Source organism: Mobula hypostoma, chromosome 29, assembly GCF_963921235.1.
Source record: "Mobula hypostoma chromosome 29, sMobHyp1.1, whole genome shotgun sequence".
In the NCBI taxonomy this organism is placed as follows: domain Eukaryota; kingdom Metazoa; phylum Chordata; class Chondrichthyes; order Myliobatiformes; family Myliobatidae; genus Mobula; species Mobula hypostoma.
In genome coordinates, this window is record NC_086125.1 from 22,208,046 (window position 1) to 22,232,530 (window position 24,485).

Sequence of the window (24,485 nt, forward strand, 5' to 3'; positions counted from 1 at the left end):
TGGTTCTGTCCCTTCCTGTCCTATGCCTCTGTCGGGTAGTGATCCGCGCCCTGCCCAGGTGAACTGCGCCCGGCCCAGCAGGAGCCCGCCTAGCCTCGAGCCCGAAGGCTCCAGCCTCCCGCCTAGCCTCGAGCCCGAAGGCTCCAGCCTCCCGCCTAGCCTCGAGCCCGAAGGCTCCAGCCTCCCGCCTAGCCTCGAGCCCGAAGGCTCCAGCCTCCCGCCTAGCCTCGAGCCCGAAGGCTCCAGCCTCCTGCCAAGCCTCGCCCCTAGCCTCAAGCCTGAAGACTCCAGCCTCCTGCCTCCTGCCAAGCCTCGTCCTTGCCTAGTTCTGGGGTCCGAGCTAGAGGCAAGACCCAGGGTCTGGGTCCTTGTCCAGTCTCTGGCTCGGAGTCCAAGCCCGGGCTTCTAGCTCTCTTGTCCAGTCCTGTTCTGGGTTCCCGGTTTTCGTGTCCATATCCTTGCCCTCACCGTGTATCCTAGTCCTGTCCCTAGTACTTCAGTGTCTGTGTCTTGCACTTGGGTCCATTCCCAGCCATCGCCTTATGACAAGTTCTCTGCCAACTCAGATGAAAAGTTTCCAAAAGCACTCACAAACCTGCCCAACGTTGATGAGGCCAACCATTCAGCGAACTTAATGATAAGGTTTGTGCTGGATCTGGCAGTGCAGTCATGAGTCAGCAGTGGGCTGAACATATAGCCCTAGCGGGCAACAGTGCTCAATGTGATGGAGCTTGAGATGTTGCTGCTAACTTGGATTGACTGGGGTGTTTCTATCAAGAAGTTCAAGATCCAGTTACAGAATAGCTCCTTGTATTAAAACAAATGCCTCCCACGTGCCTTATTAATGTCCAATTGCAGTTGCTTGGTTTATCCTTGATATTTGTTTCTATCTCCTCACCAGTTGCACAACCATTTGATGTCCTCTACTCCAGCCAAGTAATTTTAAACCTTGCCCAACAACATGAAGAATCCTTTTTACAAGGGACCTTTTGCAGTTCAGGTGCAATCCATCATCATGGGTCAGGACTCACTTGCCCCAGAAGCAGTCCTAGTGATCCAAAAGCATGACTTCTGCACCATCCCATTAGCAACACATTGATCCATCTTCCCATTTCCATACTCAGTAGAACATGGAAAAGGATGTATTCCAGAGATTATAGTTCTGGAGGTCCTTTTTTTTAACTTTCTTCCCAACTCCCGAAGTTGACATTGTAGGTCCTCATCTCTCTTTCTACTAATGTCATTAGTGCCAATATGAACAATGACCTCCACTTTCACAATGCCCAGCTGCTGTCTGAGACATCCCCAGTGGCTATTATCAAAACAGATATTTGTTATCAAATGGAGTAGTTTTAAGGTAAGAGATTCTGAGATCTGGGAAGATCGTCTTCACCCAAAGGATTTGTGAATTTTGGAATGCAGTGCCTGACAGAGTGATGTGAGTAAGAAACTCTTACAATGTTCAATTATCTGATAAGCATATGAATAACCAAGGCTAGAAACCTAGTGTGTATATTTGTGCACACTTGAAACTCTCTTTTTCTGACAACAGTGTTGAGTTCTGGGACAGATCAGCCGTGGCTTTTTTTGGTGGTAGCCTAGGTTTCACAGGCCTGAGTGGTCAGGTGACCTACTTCAGCACCGATTGTGTCATGTTCTAGAGTAACAAGGTGGAGCTATGAAAGGAGGTCATTCCAGAGCAGCCAGTCCAGGTGGACAGCTGGAGGATCCTTGTTGAATGATTTAAATTCAGGATAATGGGTGCAGCAGAGTGGTTTAAGGCTGGAGGAAGCACACTCCCTCTTCTGTCCCAGCACCGTCTCTCACCTCAGCTTTGTTCAATGATATCTGTGTGGATTTACACAATACATTGTCTAACATGGAGGTCCCATAGTTGTCATAACTTCAGTTATTAGTTAGGAACACAATTAAGTAGTGTGGTCTGACAATTGAAATATTAATGTGCAGCAGATGTCAGAGAACATCTAGAGGCCATACCCAATTGAAGAACAATGGAAAGCATGTAATGCTTTTGTAGACAGCAAGGAACATATACTCATAGGCCACTTTATTAGGTATCTCCTGTAACTGTAACCCATCCACTTCAAGTTTAGACGTGTTGTGTGTTCAGAGATGCTCTTCTCCATACCACTGTTGTAACAAGTGGTTATTGGAGTTCGTGTTGCCTTCTTGTCAACTCAGAGCATTTGTCCAGTCTCCTCAAAAACCTCTGGGGATTGTTGTGTGTGAAAATGCCAGAAGCTCAGCATTTTATGAAAAACTAAAACCATCCCTTCTGGCAGGAACAATTATTCCACTGTCAAAGTCAGTTAGATCTCATTTCTTCCCCATTCTGATGTTTGGTCTGGACAACAACTGAACTTCTTGACATTAGGCCATAACACCATAAGAAATAGGAGCAGAATTAAGTCATTTATTCCATCCAGTCTGCTCTACCATTCTAACAAAGCTAATCCCAGATCTCACTCAACCTCATACACCTGCTTTCTTGCCATATCCTTTGATGCCCTGACAGAGCAGGAAATAAACAAATTCCACCTTAAATAAACACACGGACTTGGCCTTCACTGCACTCTGTGGCAGAGCATTCCAGAAATCGTCTGCCTGCTTTTATGTATTGAATTGCTGCTACATGACCGGCTGATTAGGGATTTGCTTTAATGAGCAGGTGTACAGGTGTACCTAATAAAATGGCCATGGTGTATAATAAATAAAACAGATCTGAACACACCAACCAAATCCATTCTGTAGTTATGTTCCGCAGTAGTCCCTTTCATCTCGCTTCGACTTACCCCATCATATTAACCTGTTCCAGTTTCCCTCATATATTTAAAAAATTTCACTTTGAACAGATATGAAGTTGATCAATAAATACCCCACATCATCACAGTGCTCATGATGGACTAACAGCTGTGTATACAGGAACGTAATGAATGATTGAGATCCATATCAGGTTGTTCTGTGAACTACTGGAAGAGATGGCTAGGGTCATGACAGATAATTTAACTTTTCATTAGCCAGAGAAATAACAAAAAATTGGAGGATAGCTTAGATTGGAATGTCTGTGGCTATAAGACATATACAGCACCTACAGGTTGGTGAGTGTTGGATAAATTGGTATTTCTAAGTTAGAAGGATGTAACCAGTAGAATGGAACATGGATTAGTGCTTGGCCTTTGGTTATTCATTATATTAATAGCTTTATGAAAGCAGCTGAGTACTGGGTACTTGGAATGAGCTGTCAGAAATTGTGCTTGAGACAAGCAAGTTAGCAACCTTTAAAAGCTATGAAAATTGTAGAAGGCAAATTGCAGAAGGTCAAATACAGGCACATGGGGCAAGCTAACTGGGTAACATAGTTGGCATGGACAAGATAGTCTGAAGGGTATGTTTCCAAGCTGTAAGAACCTATAACTCTTTGACTATGTACCCAAGTTTATTGATGATAAACTTGGATATGAGTAAACAATAGGTATGAGGTTACGTAGAAACATAGAAAATAGGTGCAGGAGTAGGCCATTCGGCCCTTCGAGCCTGTACCGCCATTTATTATGATCATGGCTGATCATCCAACTCAGAATCCCGCCCCAGCCTTCCCTCCATACCCCTGACCCCCGTAGCCACAAGGGCCATATCTAACTCCCTCTTAAATATAGCCAATGAACTGGCCTCAACTGTTTCCTGTGGCAGAGAATTCCACAGATTCACCACTCTCTGTGTGAAGAAGTTTTTCCTAATCTCGGTCCTAAAAGGCTTCCCCTCTATCCTCAAACTGTAGCCCCTTGTTCTGGACTTCCCCAACATCGGGAACAATCTTCCTGCATCTAGCCTGTCCAATCCCTTTAGGATTTTATACGTTTCAATCAGATCCCCCCTCAATCTTCTAAATTCCAACGAGTACAAGCCCAGTTCATCCAGTCTTTCTTCATATGAAAGTCCTGCCATCCCAGGAATCAATCTGGTGAACCTTCTTTGTACTCCCTCTATGGCAAGGATGTCTTTCCTCAGATTAGGGGACCAAAACTGCACACAATACTCCAGGTGTGGTCTCACCAAGGCCTTGTACAACTGCAGTAGTAGCTCCCTGCTCCTGTACGCGAATCCTCTCGCTATAAATGCCAGCATACCATTAGCCTTTTTCACCGCCTGCTGTACCTGCATGCCCACTTTCAATGACTGGTGTATAATGACACCCAGGTCTCGTTGCACCTCCCCTTTTCCTAATCGGCCACCATTCAGATAATAATCTGTTTTCCTATTTTTGCCACCAAAGTGGATAACTTCACATTTATCCACATTAAATTGCATCTGCCATGAATTTGCCCACTCACCCAACCTATCCAAGTCACCCTGCATCCTCTTAGCATCCTCCTCACAACTAACACTGCCACCCAGCTTCGTGTCATCTGCAAACTTGGAGATGCTGCATTTAATTCCCTCATCCAAGTCATTAATATATATTGTAAACAACTGGGGTCCCAGCACTGAGCCTTGCGGTACCCCACTAGTCACCGCCTGCCATTCTGAAAAGGTCCCATTTATTCCCACTCTTTGCTTCCTGTCTGCTAACCAATTCTCCACCCACACCAATACCTTACCCCCAATACCGTGTGCTTTAAGTTTGCACACTAATCTCCTGTGTGGGACCTTGTCAAAAGCCTTTTGAAAATCCAAATATACCACATCCACTGGTTCTCCCCTATCCACTCTACTAGTTTACATCCTCAAAAAATTCTATGAGATTCGTCAGACATGATTTTCCTTTCACAAATCCATGCTGACTTTGTCCGATGATTTCACCGCTTTCCAAATGTGCTGTTATCACATCCTTGATAACTGCCTCCAGCAGTTTCCCCACCACCGACGTTAGGCTAACCGGTCTATAATTCTGTGGTTTCTCTCTCCCTCCTTTTTTAAAAAGTGGAGTTACATTAGCCACCCTCCAATCCTCAGGAACTAGCCCAGAATCTAACGAGTTTTGAAAAATTATCACTAATGCATCCACTATTCCTTGGGCTACTTCCTTAAGCACTCTAGGATGCAGACCATCTGGCCCTGGGGATTTATCTGCCTTCAATCCCTTCAATTTACCTAACACCACTTCCCTACTAACATGTATTTCGCTCAGTTCCTCCATCTCACTGGACCCTCTGTCCCCTACTATTTCTGGAAGATTATTTATGTCCTCCTTAGTGAAGACAGAACCAAAGTAATTATTCAATTGGTCTGCCATGTCCTTGCTCCCCATAATCAATTCACCTGTTTCTGTCTGCAGGGGACCTACATTTGTCTTTACCAGTCTTTTCCTTTTTACATATCTATAAAAGCTTTTACAGTCAGTTTTTATGTTCCCTGCCAGTTTTCTCTCATAATCTTTTTTCCCCTTCCTAATTAAGCCCTTTGTCCTCCTCTGCTGAACTCTGAATTTCTCCCAGTCCTCAGGTGAGCCACTTTCTCTGGCTAATTTGTATGCTTCTTCTTTGGAATTGATACTATCCCTAATTTCTCTTGTCAGCCACGGGTGCACTACCTTCCTTGATTTATTCTTTTGCCAAACTGGGATGAACAATTGTTGTAGTTCATCCATGCAACCTTTAAATGCTTGCCATTGCATATCCACCGTCAATCCTTTAAGTGTCATTTGCCAGTCTATCTTAGCTAATTCACGTCTCATACCTTCAAAGTTACCCCTCTTTAAGTTCAGAACCTTTGTTTCTGAATTAACTATGTCACTCTCCATCTTAATGAAGAATTCCACCATATTATGGTCACTTTTACCCAAGGGGCCTCTCACGACAAGATCGCTAATTAACCCTTCCTCATTGCTCAAAACCCAGTCCAGAATAGCCTGCTCTCTAGTTGGTTCCTCGACATGTTGGTTCAAAAAACCATCCCGCATACATTCCAAGAAATCCTCTTCCTCAGCACCTTTACCAATTTGGTTCACCCAATCTACATGTAGATTGAAGTCACCCATTATAACTGCTGTTCCTTTATCGCACACATTTCTAATTTCCTGTTTAATACCATCTCCGACCTCACTACTACTGTTAGGTGGCCTGTACACAACTCCCACCAGTGTCTTCTGCCCCTTAGTGTTACGCAGCTCTACCCATATCGATTCCACATCTTCCCGGCTTATGTCCTTCCTTTCTATTGCGTTAATCTCTTCTTTAACCAGCAATGCCACCCCACCTCCCCTTCCTTCATGTCTATCCCTCCTGAATATTGAATATCCCTGAACGTTGAGCTCTCATCCCTGGTCACCCTGGAGCCATGTCTCTGTGATCCCAACTATATCATAATCATTAATAACAATCTGCACTTTCAATTCATCCACCTTATTACAAATGCTCCTTGCATTGACACACAAAGCCTTCAGCCGCTCTTTTACAACTCTCTTAGCCCTTATACAATTATGTTGAAAAGTGGCCCTTTTTAATGCTTGCCCTGGATTTGTCGGCCTGCCACTTTTACTTTTCTCCTTAGTACTTTTTGCTTCTACCCTCACTTTACACCCCTCTGTCTCTCTGCACTGGTTCCCATCCCCCTGTTGTGAACTAACCTCCTCACGCCTAGCCTCTTTAATTTGATTCCCACCCCCCAACCATTCTAGTTTAAAGTCACCTCAGTAGCCCCTGCTAATCTCCCTGCGAGGATATTGGTCCCCCTCGGATTCAAGTGTAACCCGTCCTTTTTGTACAGGTCATGCCTGCGCCAAAAGAGGTCCCAATGATCCAAAAGCTTGAATCCCTGCCCCCTGCTCCAATCCCTCAGCCACGCATTTATCCTCCACCTCATCGCATTCCTACTCTCACTGTCGCGTGGCACAGGCAGGAATCCCGAGATTACTACCTTTGCGGTCCTTTTTCTCAACTCCCTTCCTAGTTATGTAAAAGCAATCAAAGTTATCTATATAGAGAGTTACATTGCATACAAGTGGAGTACGAAGGGACCTGGGTGTTCTTCTGCCTGGTGCACTGACACCTCAGTACACTAATGCAGTAGAGTGAGGAAAGTGAATGGGACATTGTCAATGAGTCTGACATCACTGGAAGGGAAATTATTGGAGAATATTCTTAGGGATAGGATCGCCACTCCACTCTTTAAGAAGGGAGGAAGGCAAAAGAAAGGAAATTATAGGCCAGTTAGCCTAACCTTGGTGGTTGGGACAGTGTTGGAGTCTATTATTAAGGATGAGATTTTGGGATACTTGGAGACTAATGATAAAATATGTCAAAGTCAGCATGGTTTCTGTGAAGGGAAATCTTGCCTGACAAATCTGTTAGAGGAAGGAACAGCAGGGTGAACAAAGGAGAGGCAGTGGATGTAATTTACTTGGATTTTCAGAAGATATTTTTCAAAAAATGCCACACATGAGGCTACTTAACATGATTACAATCCTATGGCATTACAGAAAAGATACTGGCATGGATAGTGTAGTGTTCTCATGCAGTGTGTTGAAACTCTGACTAAACACCAAGTTAAGTCGGAGCCAATGAAGACAGAGTGGTAGTAACGTGCACTCTTCCACATTAACATCGTATGGTGAAAACTGTTGATGAAAAAATACAAACATATAGAGCGTCGGTTTCATTCTGGAGACCAGGCGCTCTCTCTGCTTTTAGCGAGAGTCTCCAGCCGCCCCGAGTAGCGCGCGAGGGGTCGCGTCAAACCGCCGTCGGGCTCGAGCCCAACCCGCGTTTGAAATTGAAAAGCCGGCACGCGCCCCGCCCCAACCGCCGCTCCCTTCACAGAAACCGTGTTAATATTTTTACTTCAAATACATTCTTATGAACTTACGGCGTTAATTCTATAATGTTTCTCCGTGGGTAGAAACGGAGCTCCTCACGATCATGCCGCACGCATGGCACCCGCGTTCACACCTTCCTGAACCAAGACGCGGCGAAACCGTTGGTGCCGTCATCGCACGCCGCGCTATACCTCAGGCAATGAATTTACCTTTGTTAGACTGTAACATAGTTACCAACCTTTAACTTTAATTAGAAAATAGTTACAAACAAATCCTTCAAAGCGCAGACCCAACAAAGTCAAATAAATTCCTTAAGGGCAACACGGATAGACTGTGCTCAGTTTTGGTCACCTCACTACAGGAAGGACATGGAAATCATAGAAAGAGTGCAAAGGAGATTTACAAGGATGTTACCTAGATTGGGGAGCATGCCTTATGGAATAAGTTGAGTGAACTTGGCCTTTTCTCCTTGGAGCGACGGAGGATGAGAGGTGACCTGATAGAGGTGTATAAGATGATGAGAGGCATTGATCATGTGGCTAGTCAGAGGCTTTTTCCCAGGGCTGAAATGGCTAGCACAAGAGGGCACAGTTTTAAGGTGCTTGGGAGTAGGTACAGAGGAGATGTCAGGGGTAAGTTTTTTATGCAGAGAGTGGTGAGTGGGTGGAATGGGCTGCCGCGATGGAGGTGGAGGTGGATACGATAGGGTCTTTTAAGCGACTCCTGGATAGGTACATGGAGCTTAGAAAAATAGAGGGCCATGGGTAACCCTAGGTAATTTCTAAGGTAAAGACATGTTTGGCACAACTTTTTGGGCCAAAGGGTTTGTGTTGTGCTGTAGGTTTTGTATGTTGCTATGTTTCTATGAATGGCTGGCAGGCAGTGAGTGGGAATAAAGGGGAGCCTTTTCTGGTTGGCTTGCCAATGACGAGTGGTATTCCTCAGGGATCAGTATTGGGACTGCTACTTTTCACAATGTTTGTCAATGATTTGGATAATGGAATTGATGGCTTTGTGGCAAAGGTTGTGGATGATACGGATATAAGTGGAAGGCTAGGTAGTGCTGAGGAAGCAATGTGATTGCAGCAGGACTTTGACAAATTGGAAGAATCAGCAAAAAGTGGCAGATGAAATACAATGTTGGGAAATGTATGATAATGCATTTTGGTAAAAGGAACAATAATACTATGGACTATTATCTAAATGGTGAGAATGTTCAAACATCAGAAGTGCAGAGGGACGTAGGAGCACTTGTGCAAGATTGACAGGTTGAGTCTGTGGTAAGGAAGGCAAATGAAATATTGGTGTTTATTTCAAGTGGAATAGAACATAAAAACAAGGAGATAATGCTGAGCCTTTATAAGACACTAGTTAGGCCGCACTTGGAGCATTGTCAATAGTTTTGGGATTCGTATCTCAGAAAGGATATGTTGATATTGAAGAGAGTCCAGAGGAGGTTCACAAGGATGATTCCTGGAATAAAGAGGTTAACATATGAGGAGTTTTTGGCAGCTTTGGGGCTTTACTCACTGGAATTTAGAAAAATGTGGGGGGGATCTCATTGAAACCTACCGAATGTTGAAAGGATTAAATAGGGTGGATGTGGAGAAGATGTTTCTTATGGTGGGGGTCTGCAGAACTAGAGGGAAAAGCCTCAAAATTGAGGCATGACATTTTAAAACAGAGGTAAGGAGGAATGTTTTTACCCAGAGAGTAGTGAATCTGTGGAATGCTCTTCCACAGACTGCGGTGTAGGCTAAGTCCGTGGGTATATTTAAGGCAGAAGCTGATCATTTCCTGATCAGTCAGGTATCAAAGGATATGGTGAGAAGGCAGATGTATGGGGTTGAGTGGGATTTTGAATCAGCCATGATGGAATGGTGGAGCAGAGTCGATGCGCTATATGGCGTAATTCTGCTCCTATGTCTTCTCGTCTTATGAGCTACTCATATCTGGAAAAGCACAGAAATATTAGAGACAGTTAACTTGCCTTTGTACAGGAAAGTTTATGTCTTATAAACTTGATAGAGTATGGTGAGCAGGTCACAGAGAAGATTGGTAAGAGAGGGACGGGGCTGTTGTATACATTAACTTTTGTAAATCATTTAGCAAGGTGCCTCAGGGTAGGGTGATCCAAAAGATAAAGACACATCAGATCCAGCTGTTGCAGCTGTCTAAAATTTTGGATAGGTCTCGACCGAAGTATTTCTGGACATCCCATTACACGAAAGATCTGGAGGTTTTGAAGACCACGCAGAAGAGGTTCCCCAGGATAGCGCCTGTATTGAAGAGTATTCAGTATATGCAGAGGCTTGACAAACGTGAATTATTTTCTCTAGAGTAATGCATTTTGAGTGGCAAACATACTGAGAGGCATGGACATGGTAGGTCATTCCCCAGGAGGAAAGTATTGAACAATAGATAAGGCACCTGAATGCCTGTGAGAAAGTTCAACGGAAATTTACGTGCGGAGTTGTTTTTACAGCATCTTATAAAAACACAGTCTTATGTCAGACATATGCTGCCAAGTAGAATAAGATTTATTATCATTGACTTAAAAGATGTGAAATTTGTTTGGTGGCGTTTGACAGAAATGGTTAAGAGACATTTAGGCTGACACAAACAAATAGATAATGGAAAGATGTAAGCCAAATGCATCTGTGTGATTTAAACTGGCATAATGGAGATTTTGGTCAAAGGCTTTTTCTGGACTATATTGGTCCATTTTCTACATGCATTTAGTTAATAAATGGACTGGAGTTTGGAAAAAGAGTACTTTAGCAAATGCTCAGGTTTTAAGTGAACACATACCTTGAACAGTGTATACAGTTTTGACCTCTTATTTTTAGAAAGGATTTTTGTAGTATTGTAGGCAGTTCATTCATAGAGTTAGAATATTGCCCATAAGACCATAAGGTATAGGAGCAAAATTAGGCCATTTGGCCCATGAATCTGCTCCACCTTTTCATCATGTCTGATCCAATCTTCCTCTCAGCCTCAATCTCCTGCCTTCTTCCCGTATCCTTCATGCCCTGGCCAATCAAGAATCTATTAACCACTGCCTTAAATATACATAAAGACTTGGCCTCCACAGATGCCTGTGCCAAAGGCTTCCACAAATTTACCACTCTCTGGCTAAAGAAATTCCTCCTCATCTCTATTCTAAAAGAACACCCCTCTATTCTGAGGCTGTGTCCTCTGGTTTTAGACTCTTTTACCATAGGAAACATCCTCTCCACATTCACTCTGTCAGGGCCTCTCACCATTCAATAAGTTTCAATTAGGTCACCCCTCATTCTTCTGAATTCTAGTGAATACAAGCCCACATCCATCAAATACTCTTCATATGACAAGCCATTCAATCCTGGAATAATTTTTGTGAACTTCCTTTGAACCCTCTCCAGTTTTAGCACATAGTTTCTAAGATAAGGGGCCCAAGCCTGCTCACAAGACTCCAAGTGAGGCTTCTCCAGGGCTTTATTAAGACACATTACATCCATGCTTTTATTCTATTCTTCTTGAAATTAAATTATATTCCAGTCCTCTTGAAATGAATGCTAACATTGCATTTGCCTTCCTTATGACAGACTCAATCTTCGAATTAATTTTAGGGAATCCTGACAAGGTCTCCCAAATCCTTTTGTACCTCAGTTATTTGTATTTTTTTGTCCATTTATAAAATAGTGAACCTTTTCATTTCTTCTACCAAAGTGCATGACCATACACTTCCCAGCATTGTATTCCATCTTCCCATTCCTGATTTTCCTATTGATATTTTACTGGTCTTTGAAAATAAGGAAAATGATGCATAGTCCTAGTGTAATGTATAATATTGTACAGAGGCATGAAAGACAGATGTTGAGATATTCTACTAGTGGATGAATCTCCAATGAGTGGATATACCTGCAAAATAAGGGAGCAGTCATTTAAAATTGAGCTGGAATTCTCAACCTGGTAGGTTGTGGAGCAATAATAGATCATCAGAATAATTTAAAAAGGAGAGAATAAGTTATGAAAGACTGAGGACTTGAGAGCTATATGGAGCTGACATAGAAGAGTTTAAACCTCCAGAAGAATAGTCATGATTGTAATTAATTTTTTATAGCAGCATTCTCACAGAGGACACTGGGTAATGTATCATGGAACTGTGATAGATATAGTCCACTGGTTAATTCCCTCCACTTTGTCATTGTGCCAGTGCTGGGCATTGGGTTATGTATTCAGGAAGACTGTATAATGGACCAAGAAAGATGGATCACAAAGATAATTCTACCACCACTCCTTCACCTGCACTGGATCTCAGAAAGAAAGATTTATTTGTTTTTAAAAGGATTTGTTATCAAGTGTGGCACTAATGTAGTGCAGATCTTAATAGTCCAAAAGGTACCAGATTCAGCCCTTGACCTGTACTAATTAACTCCCATTGTTAAAACACTATGCCGACTCAGATGCGTAAATTCCTGGGCCTGGTCAATTTCCACTGCATGAGATATGAGGTCCTTCCCCTGCTGAACCCCCTTCTCCAAATTTTCCCTTGTACTACTGTGAACCCAGCCACCTTTTGTTTTGAGAATGCCCACCTGAGCAACTAGATTCACCACCCCATGATTGTGCAACAATAAGTCACTAATTGACAGAAGTCCAGCCTGACATGACTGACGTCCCTCTCGCTAATCCATACTTAGCCTTCTACGTAGATGGGAGTCCCTTTATAGACAACCAAGGCCAGTGCCGTGCAGGCTATGCTGTTTTCACCAGCGTAGAAACCGTGGAGTCCAGTTGCTTTCTTTCTCCTGACTAGGCACAGCAAGCTGAACTCTTTGCACTCATTGGAGCTTGCATCCAAGCCACTGAGAAATTGGTCAATACTTTTACAGAATCTAGTTATGCCTTTGGAGTCGCTCATGACTTTGGCCAGCTTTGGAAAGCTAGAGGTTCTGTTACCTCCTCTGGTATGCCCATCATTAATAAAATTTACATCAACAACCTTCTGTCTTCCTTCTCAATTGGCCATTATTAAATGCTCTGCACACACTTAAGGTACGACTGAGACTGACCGTGGTAACAACAGAGATCATTCAGCTGTGATGATAGCCCCAGGTGTAACAGGGAATAATCCATGAAATATCCTCAGATAGGTGTGGAGTTCAAATCATTGGGTCTATTTAAAGAGCAAGTTGATAAATGATAGATTAACAAGTACATCAAAAGTCACAGGGGGAGCCAGGAGAATGGGTTTGAGGGGGATAATAAATCAGCCATGATGGAATGGTGGAACTGACTTGATGAGCCGATGTTTTATGGTCGTATAGCTTAAATACTGCAGATTGTGAAACTGGAGATCCCAAATGACAGAGAGGAGAAGCTCAGAGGACCACAGCATTTGTGGAATGAGGAGCTGGAAAAGTGAGAAAATGAGGCAGGAAAGTGTGTCCCAGATAGGGCGGGGAGACAGAGTTAGTAAAGGAAACACAATGCATCTAGTTAGTCCTGACGAAGGGTCTCGGCCTGAAACGTCGACTGCGCTTCTTCCTATAGATGCTGCCTGGCCTGCTGTGTTCACCAGCAACTTTGATGTATGTTGCATCTAGTTAATGGATGAATGACCACAGTTAGAGAGAAAGTAAAATAAAATGTAGGATGCAGAGTAGAGCATGCTGGGGATCTGAAACCAGGGATGGTTCTGGAATCTCCCAGCATTCTCTTTCTCACCCACAGATGCTGCCTGACCTGCTGAGTATTTCCAATGCTGTACTTCCAATGCAGATTCAGGGAGGGAGTGGGCAATGAACTGAAATTTAAATGTGACTAAACCTGGTCTTGCCACAGTCATGTTAAAGATGAATGGAGCACTAAGAGTCCTCTTTCCTCTCCGCTTCCGTCCAATGAAAAGCAGCTTCAGTACAGAAGGCAGGGTAGCTGCCGACCTTCAATACTGTTATCAACATGTAATGGAGAGCAGGGTGAGTAACCTTTCACGATTCTAACACATGACCAACCATTTGGACCCTTGAGTCAATTCCATCTGCTCCTTAACTCCATTCACCTGATTTTCTTTTGCAAACAATAAGGCCTCTTCCCAAGAATAGACACTCAATCCTTTGTTCCAGTGGAGGTCTTCTCTGGACAACACAGTGCTGAGTTACTCCATCCTGACCCAAAGAGCCCAGGTATAAAAGGGAGCAATCCATGTTTATTGTTCAGAGATTTTCCCGGTTCACACAGATATTGATGAATGCAAGTCCTCACCTTGTCACAAACATGCAACTTGCATCAACGTAATAGGATCCTACCAGTGTAACTGCTACACAGGGTTTCAGGCATTACCTGTGACAGGGAACCTCATGGCAGGGAAAGTTTGTGAAGGTTAGGACTTTGTCTCAACATGAAAATGGTGAATATATCCCAACTTATTGTAGATATCAGTCCTCCACAATTCTTCTGCAGAGGCCTATAACTAAAGAATTTAATGGACTCAGTACTCTGCAAATTACACAGGGGAGTTGCTGTGGGGAGGTGGGATAGTTATCAATAGTTTCTCTAATTAATTTCTTTGATAAATCCGATGATTTGTTCAAATGAGAAGGGAAAAGGGACTCACAAGCAAATGGGAATAGCTCATTGTGGTCAGCATGGATGAGATGGGCCAAAATATCTTTTTCTGTGTTTGACAAGTCTGTGACTCTATACTTTAGAGTTTGGAAAATGAATTTGTTGACCAGTCATGTTCCATTAGGAACAGGAGACAGTGTACTGCATTGTCCAGGGACGGCTGTGACTAGAAGTGGCAGTTGCAGCTGGCGTGGTGATTACTATTCTAGTCTTGGTTCTCAAACTCTCGCACAGTCTTATGTCAACCTCTCGGAGGTGGTTCACTGAAGGTCTGAGTAATCCATGGCGACAGGGATGTGATACTGAGAGGGAGAGGAAGAGTCAGCGATGGACCATATGAAGATGAGAGCATCTTGGAAAGAGTCATCTATATTGATAACATTTCGCAGTTCTGTATGATTGTAGGAAGCAGTATCAATGCAATCATAACTAAGGGTTGAGCAAGATAGTCTGGACAGGATTGAAACAAGGACTCACATCCCACCAAAGATTGGCCCTAGCTTGCCTTATGTGAAACAGCAGAGCCATACCTTTGTCCCACAGAATGTGAGACATATTTAACGGGGAGCAAACAATGTTTATGATTGTGAACAACAGGAATTCTGCAGATGCTGGAAATTCAAACAACACACATCAAAGTTGCTGGTGAACGCAGCAGGCCAAGCAGCATCTGTAGGAAGAGGTGCAGTCGACGTTTCAGGCCGAGACCAGGGTCTCGGCCTGAAACGTCGACTGCACCTCTTCCTACAGATGCTGCTTGGCCTGCTGCTTTATGATTGTGAAGGATTTTGTCTGTTCACACAGATATAGACGAGTGTGAATCCTCTCCGTGTCACCAACTTGCAACTTGCAACAACACACTGGGTTCCTACCAGTGCAACTGTGTTGCAGGGTATCAGGGATCTACTACGACTCTCAACCTCACTGCAGGGAAGGTTTGTGAAGGTAAGGGCTTCGTATCTTCATGAAAATGGAGAATTTATCTCAAGGCAGGTTTGTTGTCATCGATTCTCCAAGATTATCCTGAAGATATTCTTGGAAGTAAAGAATAAACAGACAGGGTCTGCATTGTGTAAATCCCTCCAATAAATTGTGTGTGTTGGATTTCAATGGGATTTTTATTAATCAGTGCCTTTGAATATTTTGGACATAAATTTATTCATCAAGCAGATCCCTTGGAAACAGGAGACCAGCGAGGTGGTCTGAAGAGGATTGAATTCCATCACAACTGTTAACATCAGCTATAGCTGCCATGGTCATTAATATTCCAGTCCTGCATCCCAAATTCCCACTTGGGCAAAGTCATACTCGTAGAACCCATTCAGTGGAGCGGCTGGGCAAAGCACTGGGATTGAAATGTGTTCAACCTCAGCCTAGGCTCAGAGCCACATTACTGTTCAATAGAACCACAGACACCCTGTACAACTCCCCATCGACCACTTTCCCCCTGCAACTCAAAGCCTTAATACACGGCTCCAACAGAATGAAAAATCAAGTTCCTGTTGACTGTCACTGACATATGTCATGAAATTTGTTGCTCTGCTGCAGCAGTACAGTGCAATACATAAAATGTCCTATAGGGTGGAGTAATAAATATATATTAGAAAATTAAAAACAAGTAGCAAATAAAGAGAGCAAATATAACGAGGTAATATTCATGGGTTCATTGCCTGTTCAGAAATCTGATGGAGGAGGAGAAGATATTCCTAAAAAGTTGAATGCTTGTCTTCAAGCTCTGTACCTCATGCATGATGGCAGTATTGAGAAGAGGGCATGTCCTGGGTGGCAGGGTTCCTTCATGATGGATGCCACCTTTTTGAAGCAGTGTATTTTCAAGATGCCCTAAATGGTGGTGAGGCTAACGCCCATAGAAACCGGCTGAGTTTACAACCCTCAGTATGTTTTTCTGGTGCTGTGCACTGGCCCCTCCATACTTGATGATGATGCAGTCAGTCAGAATGCTCTCCGTTGTAACATTCCAACTGTTAGCTCTGTCTACCTGTCTTTCTCCCTCAATTCTTAAGACCTTTTCCTGTTCCTTAACTCCATTCACCTGATTTTCTTTCTCAACCCATAGGGACCCTTCCCAAGAATAGCCACTCAATCCTTTGCTCCAGCAGAGGTCTTCTCCAGACACAAAGGTTGGAGGTGTTGTGGATAGTGTGGAGGGCTGTCAGAGGTTATAGCAGGACATTGGTAGGAAGCAAAACTGGGCTGAGAAGTGGCAGATGGAGTTCAACCCAGATAAGTGTGAAGTGGTTCATTTTGGTAGGTCAAAGATGACGGCAGAATATTGTAAGACTCTTGATGTAAGACTCTTAATGGTAAGACTCTTGGCAGCATAGAAGATCAGAGGGATCTTGGGGTCTGAGTCCACAGAACGCTCAAAGCTGCTATGCAGGTTGACTCTGTGGTTAAGAAGGCATACGGTGTATTAGCCTTCACCAATTGTGGAATTGAATTTAGGAGCCGAGAGGTAACGTTGCAGCTATATAGGACTCTGGTCAGACCCCACTGGAGTACTGTGCTCAGTTCTGGTCGCCTCACTACAGGAAAGATGTGGAAACCGTAGATAGGGTGCAGAGGATATTTACAAGGATGTTGCCTGGATTGGGGAGCATGCCTTATGAAAACAGGTTGAGTGAATCCTTGGAGCGACAGAGGATGAGAGGTGACCTGATGAGAGGCATTGATCGAGTGGATAGTCAGAGGCTTTTTCCCAGGACTGAAATGGTTACCACAAGAGGACACAGATTTAAGGTGCTGGGGAGTAGGTACAGAGGAATCAGTTGTAGATGTCAGGGATCAGGGGTAAGTGTTTTTACGCAGTGAGTGGTGAGTGTGTGGAATGGGCTGCCAGCAATGGTGATGGAGGCAGATACGATAGGGTCTTTTAAGAGACTTTTGGATAGATACATGGAGCTTAGAAAAGTAGAGGGCTCTGGGTAACCCTAGTAATTTCTAAGGTAGGGACATGTTCGGCACAACTTTGTGGGCCAAACAGCCTGTATTGTGTTGTAGATTTTTTAAGTTTCTATGTTTTGCAGCAACAGTACAGTGTAAAACATAAAATATATGATAAACTATGGTAAGAAATATAGATTAAAAATTAAATAAGTAGGGAGAAAAGAGAGTGAAATTAGTGAGGTGGTATTCTTGGGTTCATTGTCCATTCAGAAATCTGATGTCACAGAGGAAGAAGCTGTAACCAAAACACTCAGCATTTCTCTTCAGGCTCTTGAATGTCCTACCTGATGGTATTATTGTAAAAAGGCCAGGTCTTGGGTGGTGGGGGTCCTTAAGGATGGATGCCACCATTTTTGGCGTCTCATTTTGAAGATGTCCTTGATAGTGGGAAGGCACCTACCCATACTGGTGTAGGCTATCTTTACAACTCTGCAAGATTTTCTCATGCTGTGTGGTGACCCCTCAAAACCAGATGGAGATGCAACAAGTCAGAATGTTCTCCATGGCACATCTTTTGTCATGTCCCGGTCTGTGAATTCCGCATTCCGGTTCACGGTCTGGTCCAACAATCCTTGTTCTGGGTTTTCCTGTTTTCTCCCTTGTTCTGTAGAGTGCCTCAATTGAGGCACCTGATTCTCATTTTGGGCTGGCTACATAAATAGCTCCTGGGTTCAGCTTTGTTTGCTGGACTGTTCCCTTCCCTTCTCCTTCCTTCTGAAGCCCTGCCTGCAGCCTTCGCCTGAAGCATCAACTGCAACCTTGCCTGCATCCTCGCCTGTAACGCCATCAAGTTCAACTGCTGAAGCAAGATGGGGGCTTTGCTGTGTCAAGATAAGGAACAGTCTGTCATTGTTTGGAATTGTCTTTTTGTGTTCTTGCCTTCGCTAGGTAGGTCTGGCTGTTTGCCGCTACCTTGTGTTGGGAACTGCCTCTGTGTCCTCGCCTTTGCTAGGTAGGTCTGGCCGTTTGCCACTACCTTGTGTTGGGAACCGTCTCTTTGTGTCCTCGCCTCCGCTAGGTAGGTCCGGCTGTTTGCCACTACCCTGAGTGGAGAACTGTCTCTTCCTGTTCAGTGTCCTGTGTATAGAAAGAGCCCCGACCCTTGGTCCTGTTCCCAAGGAGAGGGTCCTGGCTCTGTGTGCTGTGTTCAAGTCCCGGCCCTACGTCCTGCTCCGAAGGAGGGATTCCGCCTCTGTGTTCCATGTTTCTGTGCTCAAGTCCAAGGCTTCAAGATTCCTGTCTCCTAACACCAAAGCATGGCTTCGTGTTCTCGTCCTGTCCATGAGTACTTCGCCCAGCCCTGTGCTGGAGATTCCTCATCTGGTACTGGAGTTCCCAGGTCCTGTCCAGGAGTCCAACGTCCAGTCCTGTAGCCATGCCTTGTCCCAGCCTAAACCTGGATTCCGGTTCCGAGTCAAGACCCAGGTTCCTAGTTCTAACCAAGAGCCAGGTTCCTAGTCCTAACCAAGACTCAAGTTTCGGGTGCTTGTCCAGGCTCTAGGTCTTGAGTCCTGTGTCCCTAGTCCAGGCTCCTTGTCCCTATTCCTTTTCCGGGTTCCGTGTTTCTTGTCCATGTCCTAGCCCAGGCCCTGCATCCTAGTCTTGTCCAGGGCCTGTGTCAATGTCCAGTGTCCTTTCTTACCTACTCCCCTTGCTTTCTTGCCAAACCTAGCCCTGTTCCTAGAACTTCAGTGTCTGTGTCTTGCATTTGGGTCCACCTTCATCGCCCACCGTATAACATCTTCAGCATCCTAACTAGTCACATCACCAGAGAATGAATTCACTCAAACCGTATGAGTTCATTGGTGGAGGGGAACTGGTTGGGCCTCTGTTCACTATCCAGATTATTTGCTATTCACAATGTGGCCTCTTCTTCACTGGAAAAGCCAAATGCAGAGGGTGGCCACCCTTCAGTGCAGCTGCTTTCATCAGCTGGGGTAGCCGTGAGCTCGCGGTTGCCTGTCAATAGAATTCTCCAAATGCTCTCTCTCTGATCCCTCTGTCCATGGAGACCATGTTCTAAAGAGGCACAAGGTAAGCTTGAGAACCAGCACCCCATCTCCTATTTGACATGTGGTAGTGTTTTGATACTGAATTCTATGAATATGTGTTGTGCCAAAAGTTAGGGACTGTTCGCAGATCCAATAGAAAGAAGCCTTGTCCCATGCAATGCTGCACACAACACACTTTACTGCTAAGTTACAACAAGTGGTACTTATCTTGGAAGCATACCTGAACCCATTTGACTGCAGTGTCCAATCCCAATTGGTCCACAGCGTCAGTTGCAATCTAACCTGTGGTGAGCCCAAATCCAAGAAACCTCACCAGCGGTGTGTTCATTCTTTTATGCCGTGGTCAGTTCTCTCCACCCCTACTTGGGTCGATCCTTTGTCCAGGTTGACCCATCACATGTCTGTTGCCTTGGGCACTACAGGCTCAGGTCTGCAGAGATAATACCCTGGTCAGCTCTCACCCAGGTGACCCTTCGCCCACACATTACACATTTCATCCCAACAATTGTTCCTTGTGCTCTCTGGCCGACATTTTAGGATTATTACGACATTATTAGGATTCTTACTACATTTGTCTTTGCTGTTTCTTTCAGAATTGGCTTGTTCTGTTGTAATTTATCTGTGTGCATTTCCTCACATTTCCTGTTCTCTGACATAACTTGATCTGCTCAGCAGTTTTTGCAGACTTGATTTGCATTTCACTCTGAAAAGTTTGCTCAAGAGCTGACTACTTGTATTGGTGCGGTTGTTCTGGTAAAAATGCTCTGAAGTGCTGAGGGTGGGAATTGCCAGACTGTGTAATGGGGAAAGAATTCCAAATTCTTTCCAGATCAGGGAGATGAACATTGCAGTTGATGGTGTTTTTCATCTGTTTGATGCTCTTTGCTGTGGTGATAGACTTCACAGGTTTATAAGGTTCAATTACACCAGAAAAAGGCGTTCATTGCTTGAGTTCCAGATCCTTTCATGGGAAATTTGTGAGTTACCACATTGGTGCTTCTCATCACACAGGCTTGTCTAAGCAAGGTCATCATATTTCCATCCTCGAGATTCAGGTTTCAAGATTCTTGATTATTTGTCAAGTGTACATAAGACTTTGGAAACAGAAGACCACGCAACACAACCTTTAGGACCACATCCAATTCCAGGGCACACCGATCACCAAACACTGGGCCTTGAACATCGAACACCTATCGCGAATCCAGGGGCTCATTCCAGGAGGATATTACAGATGACATTTTAAGACAACTTGTTCATTTTAGTGAGAGATGTTCCTATGACAAATCATTTCCTAAATTGCAGCTACTGTGGAGGAATTTGAATTCCGATTGGATCCGGGCTGCTGGGCCCATGGAGTAGCATCTGAAGTAGATGCAGCACTGTGACTCCTGATGTTAAATCCAGGGGAATCCATGCAGGAAATGGTTAATAATGTATGATGTAGAGTATGGGGAACAACGATCTGAATGAAGCTCCTGCGTGTTTTCATACACCATTCACTTTCCAGTCAAGATCTGTCGTTGTAACTTTCATCATCTTCACTCAGAGGGTGGAGTGAGAGTGGAACGAGTTGCCAGTGGAAGTATTGGAAGCGGGTTCAATTTCAACATTTAACAGAAATTTGAATAAGTACATAGATAGGAGGGGTATGGAGGGTTGTGTTCTCGTTGCTGGTCGATGGGGCTAGGCAGAATAACAGTTCAGCACAGACTAGATGGGCAGCAAGGCCTGTTTCTGTCCTGCAGTCCCCTATGATTACATTTGTGTTGGTAATATGTGTACCTCTGTTCCTCTCTACAACAGATGTGGATGAATGCCAGGATAAAAATGCGTGCGGAGTGAACACGACCTGTCGCAACTCCTTTGGGTCTTTTTACTGCACCTGCAAAGTGGGATATCACCAGAAACAGGGAGACACTCAGCTGGCCTGTACAGGTGAAAATAGAATGATTATTGAGAGCTGAGAATCAAAACAGATGATAATGCAAACACTGCACAAGTCAGGGAGAACCCATGCAAAGAAAAAGAATTTGTGTTTCAAAGTGTTAATGAAGAGTTTGAAACTTTGAAACATCAACTCCATTTATCGCTACGCAGTCTCTGACAAACCTGCTAAGTTGTATATGTGTTGCTCTGGATTTCCAGCATCTACAGAATACCTTGTGTCTCTACAAGTTTCTGAGTATCATTGACTGTAAAGGAGACACTTTGGGGTGTGTAGAGGATTCTGAGGAGTGAGGCTGGAGCTGGGTCAGTGTGGAGTGTGTAGGGACAGTGGAGGATGAGGCTGGGTCAGATTCGAGTGTGTTAGGGACAGTGAGGAGTGGGGCTGGGGCTGGTCAGTGTGGGTTGTGTTGGGGACATTGGAGAGTGAGGCTGGGTCAGTGTGGTGTGTGTTGGGGACAGTGGAGAGTGAGACTGGGTCAGTATGGGGTGTGTAAGGGACAGTGGGGAGTGAGGCTGGGTCAGTGTGGGGGGTGTTGGGGACAGTGGAGAGTGAGGCTGTTGGTCAGTGTGGGGTGTTGGGGACAGTGGGGAGTGAGGCTGGGTCAGATTCGAGTGTGTTGGGGACAGTGAGGAGTGGGGCTGGGGCTGGGTCAGTGTGGGGTGCGTTGGGGACAGTGGAGAGTGAGGCTGGGTCAGTGTGGTGTGTGTTGGGGACAGTGGAGAGTGAGACTGGGTCAGTGTGGGGTGTGTAAGGGACAGTGGGGAGTGAGGCTGGGTCAGTGTGGGGGGTGTTGGGGCCAGTGGAGAGTGAGGCTGTTGGTCAGTGTGGGGTGTTGGGGACAGTGGGGAGTGAGGCTGGGTCAGATTCGAGTGTGTTGGGGACAGTGAGGAGTGGGGCTGGGGCTGGGTCAGTGTGGGGTGCGTTGGGGACAGTGGAGAGTGAGGCTGGGTCAGTGTGGGGTGTGATGGGGACAGTGGGGAGTGAGGCTGGGTCAGTGTGGTGTGTGTTGGGGACAGTGGAGAGGGAGGCTGTTGGTCAGTGTGGGGTGTTGCAGACAGTGGGGAGTGAGGCTGGGTCAGTGTTTGTTGTGTTGGGGACAGTGGAGAGTGAGGCTGGGTCAGTGTGGGGTGTATTGGGGCTAGTGGGGTGTGAGGCTGGGTCAGTGTTGGCTGTGTCGGGGACAGTGGAGGTTGAGGCTGGGACACTGTAGCGTGTATAGAGGACAGTGGGGGTGGAGACAGGGTCTGTGCAATGTGTGTAGGGACGGTGGGGAGTGAGTCTGGAGCTGGCCCAGTGTATGATGTATAGTGAACAGTGGGGAGTGAGGCTGGGGCTGTGTTAGTTTGGGGTGTGTAGGGGAGTGAGTCTGGAATACTGAATCTTTTTAGAGATCAAAGGATCTGCCATAAAACCAATCCCCGCCACTCCACTCAGAGAGATCCCTGGAAGAAGTTAGAGTACCTGCTATCTCCCGTTTCCAAGATAACCTTGGCCACGGGTGACCCCGGGGAACAAACGGGTCCCCTCAGAGCTGTTCCATCTTTCTAAATTTTTTCTATCTTCTTTCGGGTGTTCCTGTTCGTGGGTGCTGTCGTTAGGGGATCAGCAGGCCGAGTCCAAGCGGGCGGTGTTGATCTAGAATTATTTTTCCGATTCCCTTTCTGGGGCTTGCCGTTCCTATTACCCCTTTTACCTGTCTGTTAATTGTTCTCTGCAAAGGCTGTAAACACTTCAGACAAACAGAGACTCAAAGACATACAATTGTATCCACCATATAATTGTCTTTCCTTTTTCCATTGGCCAATGGATCCAGATTCTAATCTCAAGGTCTCCGTTGCCTTAGTTTAATACCGTCCTTTAATTGCCTTCATTTTAATACCGTGCTTTCATTGCCTTCGTTTTAATACCATGCTTTTATCAGAGCTCTCAGGCTCCTTCTTCCAAAGCTTGTCTTGTTCTGAGTCTGAAGTCAAAGATGGTCACCGGCCGGTATGGGGCAACTCCACTCCCTACCCCGGTCTGACTTCTATCCTTCAAGCAAGTCTCATGGATGGGTACGCCGGTCCGATGTTGATAAGAAAGCTTCTCCGATATGGGTTCATTGGGATCCCGTGTCATAGGGATCCCATCCTCGTCGCCAGATTCTAGAAACATAGAAAATCTACAGCACAATACAGGCCCTTCGGACCACGGAGTTGTGCCGAACATGTCCCTACCTTAGAAATTACTTGGCTTACCTATAGCTCTCTGTTTTACTAAGCTCCATGTGCCTATCTAAAAGTCTCTTAAAAGACCCTATGGTATCCAGCTCCACCACTGTTGCCAACAGCCCATTCCACGCACTCACCACTCTTTGAGCAAAAAAACCTACCCCTGACATCTCCTCTGTACCTACTCCCCAGCACTGTAAACCTGTGTCCTCTTGTGGCAACCATTTCAGCCCTGGGATAAAGCCTCTGGATATCCACACGATCAATGCCTCTCATCATCTTATACGCCTCTTTCAGGTCACCTCTCATCCTCCGTTGCTCCAAGGAGAAAAGGCCGAGTTCACTCAACCTATTCTCATAAGGCATACTCCTCAATCCAGGCAACATCCTTGTAAATCTCCTCTGCACCCTTTCTATGGCTTCCACATCCTTCCTGTAGTGAGGCAACCAGAAATGAGCACAGTACTCCAAGTGGGGTCTGACCAGGGTCCTATATAGCTGCAACATTACATCTCAGCTCCTAAATTCAGTTCCACGATTGATGAAGGCCGATACACCGTACGCCTTCTTAACCACATTCTGTTAGAGAATTTAGTACTGATCAAACACAAAGTAGGCTCGAAGCTTGTTACCACCTTAATTCGTGAATTTATGGGGAACCTTTCCACATGTCTCCATCAACATGAGGTTACAATTCAAATGTATACAGTAAATCTAATCACATGAGGTCAGCCCGTCTCCAAACATTGTTTCTGCAATTTATACAACATTAGTACCTATCCAATAGGTTACTCGTAAACACAAAATACTCTGCAGATGCTGGGGTCAAAGCAACACTCACAACACGTTGGAGAAACTCAGCAGGTCGGACAGCATCTGTGGAAATGATCAATTAACGTTCCGGCCCGAAATGTTGACTGATTGTTTCCACGGATGCTGCCCGACCTGCTGAGTTCCTCCAG

General features: G+C 45.0%; 1 protein-coding gene across 1 annotated transcript in view; it reads left to right on the top strand.

The window, feature by feature from the left end:
• Positions 1–7,877: 7,877 nt before the first annotated feature.
• LOC134339294 (adhesion G protein-coupled receptor E2-like) overlaps positions 7,878–24,485 on the top strand; it is a 108,930-nt gene continuing 92,322 nt past the window's right edge. Inside the window, exons 1-4 of the mRNA XM_063035670.1 lie at positions 7,878–7,995; positions 14,000–14,140; positions 15,191–15,331; positions 21,169–21,300. Of these exons, the coding sequence (XP_062891740.1) occupies positions 7,878–7,995; positions 14,000–14,140; positions 15,191–15,331; positions 21,169–21,300 (532 nt within the window). The remainder of the gene's footprint in view (positions 7,996–13,999; positions 14,141–15,190; positions 15,332–21,168; positions 21,301–24,485) is intronic.